Source organism: Mizuhopecten yessoensis, unplaced genomic scaffold, assembly GCF_002113885.1.
Source record: "Mizuhopecten yessoensis strain PY_sf001 unplaced genomic scaffold, ASM211388v2 scaffold11143, whole genome shotgun sequence".
In the NCBI taxonomy this organism is placed as follows: Eukaryota; Metazoa; Mollusca; class Bivalvia; order Pectinida; family Pectinidae; genus Mizuhopecten; species Mizuhopecten yessoensis.
In genome coordinates this window covers 161,653-170,448 of record NW_018408901.1, presented here as the reverse complement: position 1 = coordinate 170,448, position 8,796 = coordinate 161,653, and the positions used below count along the sequence as shown (strand labels likewise).

General features: G+C 36.3%; 2 protein-coding genes across 9 annotated transcripts in view; one reads left to right on the top strand and one right to left on the bottom strand.

The window, feature by feature from the left end:
- LOC110466704 (calcium uptake protein 3, mitochondrial-like) overlaps positions 1–8,796 on the top strand; it is a 164,116-nt gene that overhangs the window by 43,912 nt on the left and 111,408 nt on the right. For all 7 annotated transcript variants that reach the window (XM_021523406.1, XM_021523407.1, XM_021523405.1 and 4 more), the window contains exon 3: positions 4,046–4,156. In XM_021523406.1, the coding sequence (XP_021379081.1) occupies positions 4,046–4,156 (111 nt within the window). The remainder of the gene's footprint in view (positions 1–4,045; positions 4,157–8,796) is intronic.
- Positions 1–8,796, bottom strand: part of LOC110466706 — a 115,114-nt gene that overhangs the window by 55,587 nt on the left and 50,731 nt on the right. For both annotated transcript variants that reach the window (XM_021523411.1, XM_021523410.1), the window contains exon 2: positions 176–257. The gene's annotated coding sequence lies outside the window, so the exon portion shown is untranslated. The remainder of the gene's footprint in view (positions 1–175; positions 258–8,796) is intronic.

Sequence of the window (8,796 nt, the reverse complement as noted above, 5' to 3'; positions counted from 1 at the left end):
CCAAAAAAATAAAATAAAAATAAATGGACCATATATTTTTTTCATAGGAAATCATATAGTTATGTTTGGAGTACACATTTTCAATTTACTAGTTGATAATGTCCTTGTTACACAGGATTTGGTGAAGACATGTACATTTCTTATTGTTTTTAAACATGAAAATTTGTGGACTTACCTTATATCACAGGTAAGATGGTCTGGTCTCTGTGCTAGGCTGAATCCAGCCTGTCAATGCTTTTCTTCATTTTGTCATCATTCTGAAGTATTAAAGGATTTCAAATAAAAACATTTTTCAGGTTAATTGACAAACAGATTCTATTGTAAGCTCTAAATGGATGTTCATATCCAATTTAAGTTCTGATGTAATTCATGATAGGACATTTTACAACCCCCCTTATATATAGAGATAAACCGTTTACCTTATAAGTGATGTCGATTCCTGTGAGGAAATCCTTTTTACACGGAAATCATACAAACTGGAAATGTCAATATCCTTAGAAATTCCATCTAAAGTAGGAAAATCAGAATAGATAACGTGGAGTTCTATCTAAAATCATAATAGATAACATGGAGATGGATAACATCTAAAATCCCTTTTACATGGAACTTGTTTAAAAATGCAAACATCCCATTTCATATCTTGTGTCGATTTGTAAATGGGGGACACATAGGCAGACATGTGTTTCTGTATGAAAATCCTTTTTACACGAACTGTTACAGTATAATGGTAAATATTGATATCCTTCTTATAGGAAGTTTGAATGGGGGGAGCATGGATAATCTTCAAGTCATACCAGAGGACTGGGGATCCCTATGTAGGGCAGAGGGAAGATTAAGGATAATGGGGCTGGCAGAAGATTAGGCAGATTATCAGTTGATCTAGCATGCACTGCTGAAGATGTTTGTCCAGAGTGAGATGTGGAAAATATGTAAAGATTATAGCATGGTTAGCTTTCGTTTGCGAAAAAACATTTTCAAACTTGTTTAATTTAAAGAAAAAAAATCTGAATATCATAAAATAAATTGATGTTGTGATGTTCTTTGATGTGTACTTAATTCAAATCCTAATTTTTCCCATTCATGTGATATGGAAGTTAGTTTTATCAGAAATATATGATAAGGAAATTTGCATAGTCTTGGGGGTGAAGATGTTTATGCATTAACACTGGTGTGATAGAATCTTGCACTATACTGGTGGGAAACTGTCTGTTTAGCAAGATCTTTATCACAGACCCACCCTCTTTTAGCCTTTTCTGATCCTATAGAGGATTTAGGGAGAGTTACACCTATAATATACCGCCTTAATTAATATATATACTGTATACTGTTATACCTATAATATACCGCCTTAATTAATATATATATACTGTATACTGTTATACCTATAATATACCCCTTTAATTAAATACACTTAATACCGTTATACCTATAATATACCCCCTTAATTAATATATATACTGTAAACCGTTATACCTATAATATACCCCTTTAATTATATACACTTAATACCGTTATACCTATAATATACCGCCTTAATTAATATATATACTGTATACCGTTACACCTATAATATACCTCTTTAATTATATATATATACTGTATACTGTTATACCTATAATATACCCCTTTAATTATATACACTTAATACCGTTATACCTATAATATGCACCCTTAATTAATATATATACTGTATACCGTTATACCTATAATATACCCCCTTAATTGATATATATATACTGTATACTGTTATACCTATAATATACCCCTTTAATTATATACACTTAATACCGTTATACCTATAATATACCCTCTTAATTGATATATATACTGTATACTGTTATACCTATAATATACCCCTTTAATTATATACACTTAATACCGTTATACCTATAATATACCCCCTTAATTATATACACTTAATACCGTCATACCTATAATATACCCCCTTAATTAATATATATAATGTATACTGTTATACCTATAATATACCCCTTTAATTACATATACTGGGTACCGGGAATATTTTGCATTAGTTTATTTGTCACCTTTTTCACCATCCATTATGGAGGCGAATTCATCATTACAGCGAACATTAGTAAACAATATAATAAACAAAGTAATTAGATGTGGTTAGGTGGCGCAGTGGATAGTGCACTTGCCTCTCACCATGGCGGTCGTAGTTCAATTTTCTGTTCTGACATGGGTTTCTCCAGGTACTCTGGTTTCCTCCCACTTTAAGACCCCCCCCCCCCCCCTTGCGCCTTAACATCCCCCCTACTCTTCACTCCCACCATCCCCCACTCTTCTGTTCAAGAAATGGTGGCAGTATAGGAGAGAATTCAGCTCTTTCACTTATTACCTCTGCATAAGATTCAAAAGGGGTTTTGTTTAGGAACTTAGGGTTATAATGCTTCCCTATCTGCAATATCTACAGGATGGGAAAGTATTTTACACAGGCTCAATTGCATGGCCCTACAGGAGTTTGTGCCATCTATATATAGCTAAGATGTGGAAGTTTTAAAAAGGAAGTGGTGTTATATAGTGGTGGAATGCGTCCTTGAAGACCAATCCCTGATAGGTCAATAAGATAAATCTATTTTAAACAAACTTTAATAATCTTGTGAAAATGCCGTTGTTGAACATGTTAATACAAAATGCTAGGTTTTGGTCTCCCCTATTTCTTTGGTTTTAAATTTTTAATCTAAATTGAACTTGTAGAAAAATGAAATGTCAACAGTAAAGTTGTTGTTGAAAGGATACTAGATGTTTGGCGGAGGATGCCAAGCTTATTTCGGTGACTTTTGTTGTTATTAGATTGAGATATTTTATTTGACTGGCAGGATGAGGAGACTGACACTTTCAATATGCTTTAATATTTTATTGATGGTTTGAAGAATAGCTGGAAAAAGCACATTTAACCTATGAAAACTTCTTTTCCATTATTTCTTCCAGAAAATTCAAATCAAATTCTGTTGACTAAAGAATTACTGATATTTAAGAATCCATCTAAACTGGCAAAAAGTTCTGTCCTTTGCTTTTGTGAACATCGTTTGAAAATTGAATAAAAAAAGACAGAGACATTTGAAAAATGCAGGTGTTTTTTTTGACTGGTTTTCCATCGTTCCTGAATTAGTATTGCTCAAAAGAGGTAAAGCGTTTATCAGCTTGACTTCAATCGAAAATCTAGTTCTTGTGGTTTGCGGCTCTGATAACATGTCCTCTGTCTGTCGTGCATAAACAAAAACATGGAGGCAACTGGAACAAATTTTTCTGTAGGATGAAGAAAAAAAAGGGTGAGATGCATCAGGGTTTTTGACAATCTTGACTTGCTTCTCTGCTCTGCTTCACTGTAAAGCTTTTGTGTGATTCTAATTACTTGTGGCTGCAACACATGTAAAAAAAAATCTTACCATTTGTCTTATCTTTATGGATTAAATCCAGTTGCAAAAATCTTGCATTCTTTTCTTCACTGGGGTGTGTTTTTTCTGCTGCACATTTAGAAGTCAGCCCTTTTCTGCGGTATGCTGCAGGTTCCCCACATGGGAAGGGCATGCATGCTTGACTAGATAGGTCAAATGTGTGATTTTGATGTAAATGTGTTAAATTCGACACATTTTCACACCGACAACATTTTTAAATGGTAGTAAATTTCAGCAAAAGCAAACTCTTTGAAACTTTACAACTTTTTTATATGTATGGAAAGGTTGTAAGGTCAGGAACGAAATATTGGAATAGTAATTGATAATCTTTTTTGTACAGTCAATGTTTTTGTGAGTGATTGCAGTAAAATAAGCCATTCTCAAACATTTAGAAAAAGATAAATATGATCCAATTAAACAAAATTGTTCCAAAGTTGAAAAAAAGTTCAAACACAGTCAAACTCTGTCATAAAATATCTGATGATGCTACCGAAATTCTTCAAAAGATGAAAACCTGTTTGTTTTTTGCGGCAGAAGTTTCGTTCAGAAGTTTAGTAGTAGTGTTTAAGAGAGAATGAAGATATAGGTAGTGAAATAATGACTATTTGCCTTTTGTGTATTTGCAGCCAGGATAGGCCGGTATAAACAAAAGGACAAGGAGGTGGAAAAACTATTGAAAAACACGCCAACAAGGGCCAAGGGTACCAACAAACTTTTCAGAAAGCTGCACAACGAAGGTAGGTATTCATACCATGTCAATATAACACAACACAGACAAGGGTACCGTCAAACTGTTCAGAAAGCTACACAACAAAGGTAGGTATTCATACCATGTCAATATAACACAACACAGCCAAGGGTACCGCCAAACTGTTCAGAAAGCTGCACAACGAAGGTAGGTATTCATACAATGTCAATATAACACAACACAGACAAGGGTACCGTCAAACTGTTCAGAAAGCTGCACAACAAAGGTAGGTATTCATACCATGTCAATATAACACAACACAGACAAGGGTACCATCAAACTGTTCAGAAAGGTGCACAGCGAAGGTAGGTATTCATACCATGTCAATATAACACAACACAGACAAGGGTACCGTCAAACTGTTCAGAAAGCTGCACAACAAAGGAAGGTTCTGAAACTGTATTTATAACACAACCCATATCAAGCGTACCAACAAGACGTAAAGAAAATTGCACAACCAAGATACTGTATTATGATTCACTACAGGACAAGGGTATCAACGAATGGTTCAGCAGGCTCACAACAAAGTTAGGCATGGGAACTGTATTTAGAAGTAGTGGCATCAAGTTCAAGAAAACAACCCCCACCCACCTCTAGAGCAACAAACCAACTAACATCAACAACAACAACCAACCAACCTTCCAACTAACCATATGGCCTACCAAACAACTGACAAAGCCAATTCAATTTCTGCATATTCCACTTATTATTCATATTTGCAAACATTTCAAGTTCTTTTTTCATTGTGGAGAACCTCTGTGCCAGAATTGTTAGATGTCTAAAAAGTAGTTTCATTAACCTCTGTTTAACAAAATGTAAAATATGAATATTTAAGCTTTTCCTTGAATATCATAATATGAATTTGAACAAAACAAAATATATGATTAAAAAATAAGTTGTTGAAATAATTCAGGGGCCAACGTCCAATATAGGGGAAAATGAAAAGGTATGGTTTCCTTGTATGGGACACCATGTGTCTGTATATGGTGATAGTAACTCAAGAGTTATCTCCCCTGTTTGTGACTGGTGCATACTATCTGTTATGATGTAACCCTGTGGCAGGCGACAGTAATATTCACACTCACAGGTCTACATACCTTACACCTACTCAGGGCGAGGCTACCCACGGAGAAATGCAGTCACTGATAAATTCACATATTTTAGATGACCTTGTACCTATATAATGACATTTCTATAGAAAATGCTTCAGAAAATATGTGTTTGCTGTGCACCGGGGCAAAGAAACAAGGGAGGGTACAAAATAGTCTAGGGCAAGAATTACTCAAAAAGGAAATAAAAAATACAAATTATTTATTTAGGATTGTGATTGAAAATTATAGATTTGGAAAAGCCTTTGGAGTAGATACATAATGTATGATCCTAAGCTTGTAGATGTACAGTTAACAAATACTTAGTTATGTTTGGCCTCAGAATGTCATTTGAGCTTGAATACTTCTGGCTGGTATTGTATTGAAATTTATAAATTACATTATCCTATGATATTTTATTTATCATAAAGTATACTAGTCTTTCTTGCATGTTGGCTTTTTAGGATGTTTTAAGATTGAAAGCCATAGCGAAAGCTACATAATTGTGAAATGAACCTGAAAGTGGCTATTATGATATATACATCTATATACATGTATTTAGATAAAGCTGAAGGTTTGTGTCAAATTTCCAAAGGGATTATCATATATTGTGAAGATTGTAACTTCTGGCTGCTGTAATTAACTCTGTAGAATGACCAACTACTGGCTGCTGTAATTAACTCTGTAGAATGACCACCTTTCTAAAGTGACCACTTCAGTAAAGGTGTTGTGCTGATTTTAACCTGTAATAACCTGTCTACATTGACCACCCCAGTACATTTTATATACTGGTATTTACCTGTTCAGTGTGACAATCTGTCTACATTGACCACCCCAGTACATTTTATATACTTGTATTTACCTGTTCAGTGTGACAACCTGTCTACAATGACCACCCCAGTAAATTTAATATACTGGTATTTACCTGTTCAGTGTGACAACCTGTCTACAATGACCACCACAGTAAATTTAATATTCTCATATTTACCTGTTCAGTGTGACAACCTGTCTACAATGACCACTGAAGTAAAGATGTTATACTGGTATTAATCTGTATATTGTGACAATCTGTCTACAATGAACACTCCAGTAAATTTAATATACTGGTATTTACCTGTTCAGTGTGACAACCTGTCTACAATGACCACTGAAGTAAAGATGTTATACTGGTATTAACCTGTTTATAGTGACAATTTGTCTACAATGACCACTCCAGTAAATTTAATATACTGGTATTTACCTGTTCAGAGTGACAACATGTCTATAGTGACCACTTCAGTAAAGATGTTATACATATAGTAACCTGTTAAGTTTGAAAACCTGTCTACAGTGAACACTTCAGTTAAGATGTTATACCTGTATTTACCTGTTTAGTGTGACAACCTGTCTACAGTAAACACTTCATTCAAGATGTTATACTGGTATTAACATGTTAAGTGTGAAAACCTGTCGACAATGACCACTTCATTCAAGATGTTATACTGGTAATAACCTATTCAGTGTGACAACCTGTCTACCATGAACACTTCAGTAAAGATGTTATACTGGTATTAACCTATTCAGTGTGACAACCTGTCTACCGTGAACACTTCAGTAAAGATGTTATACTGGTATTAACCTATTCAGTGTGACAACCTGTCTACCATGACCACTTCAGTAAATATGTATTACTTGTAATTACTTGTTCAGTGTGACTACCTGTCTATAGTGTACAAAACAACAATCTGTTTATTTATACTTGACAATTCAGCCAAGATCACCTGTCTGTAATTAACAGTGTATATATATATGCAGTAATAGTTTCCATATCTCCTCAAGATTAATACACTTTAGTATATATTATAAATATGTTATTACCAGACTCTTAAGGATTGTAGATTATCAAAGGGAAAGGGTATCTCAAAACAGGTGGTTACCATTTAAAATGATTTCATCACAAATTTGTCTGGATTCAATTTGATGAAATGCAAGAATAAGTGTGTTGAGGATAATCCTGAACTGCCTGTTGATAGTGTATAGATAGATACTGTATAGATAGCTAACACTAACAGTGATGACTCTGGAGTCTCGCATACAAATCATCATAGCCTGGAGACATAATAGGGAAGCTGGATGGGGAGGATGATGATGTTGGCAGCTGAGATGACTAGTAAATGACCTGAAGATGAGTCTCTACTGCTGTACACAGAGGACTGGGTACAGAGAAGGAGAGATAGGGAGATGGGGAGGGTGGAGATTTTGTATAGTTGGGGACTACATGTTTTTTGGAGCTAGTGTGGGTAGGGGTAAGGGAGGAGACAGTTTTGGGATAGGAGAGAGAACGCAGGGGCAGAGACACAGGTTTTAGGGGAGAGGACAGTTCTGAGAAAATGGGGGTGTAGAAAGATTTAGGGGAGGGGACAGTTCTGTGAGAGTGAGGGAAAGGGGACAGTTTTGGGAGACTTAACCGGAGAGGGGATTACTTTGGGAAAGTAGGGGAGAGGGGACAGATTTTGGAGACTGGAGGAGAGGGGATATTTCTGGAAGAGTAGGGAACAGAGGACTGTTTTGGAGATTAGGTGAGAGGGGACATTTTTGAGAGAGTAGGTGATAGGGAGAGGGGACAGTTTTGGGAGATTAAGGAAGAGGGATAGTTTTGGTAGATTAGGGGAGAGGGGATAGTTTTGGTAGATTAGGGTAGAGGGGACAGTTTTTGGAGATTAGGTTAGAGGGGACAGTTTTGGGAGAGTGGGGGAGAGGGGACGGTTTAGGGAGATTAGGGGAGAAGGGACAGTTTTTGGAGATTAGGCTAGAGGGGACAGTTTTGGGAGAGTAGGGGAGAGGGGACAAATTTAGGAGGGTGGGGGAGAGGGGACGGTTCAGGAAGATTAGGGGAAAAGGGACAGTTTTGATAGATTAGGGGAGATGGGATAGTGTTGGTAGATTAGGGGAAAGGAGACAGTTTTGGTAGATTAGGGGAGAGGGATAGTTTTGGTAGATTAGGGGAGAGTGGATAAGTTTGGGAGATTAGGGGAGATGGATAGTTTTGGTAGATTAAGTGAGAGGGGATAGTTTTGGTAGATTAGGGTAGAGGGGACAGTTTTTGGAGATAAGGTTAGAGGGGACAGTTTTGGTAGATTATGGGAGAGGGGACGGTTCGGGGAGATTAGGGGAGAAGGGACAGTTTTGATAGATTAGGGGAGATGGGAGAGTTTTGGTAGATAAGGGGAGAGGGATAATTTTGGTAGATTAGGGGAGAGGGATAGTTTTGGTAGATTACGGGAGAGGGATAGTTTTGGATGATTAAGGGAGAGGGGTAGTTTTGGTAGATTAGGGGAGAGGGATAGTTTTGGAAGATTAGGGGATAGGGGATAGTTTTGGATGATTAAGGGAGAGGGGATAGTTTTGGTAGATTAAAGGAGAGGGGATAGTTTTGGTAGATTAGGGGAGATGGGATAGTTTTGGTAGATTAGGGGAGATGGGATAATTTTGGTAGATTAAGGGAGAGGGGATAGTTTTGGTAGATTAGTGGAGAGGGGATAGTTTTGGTAGATTAGGGGAG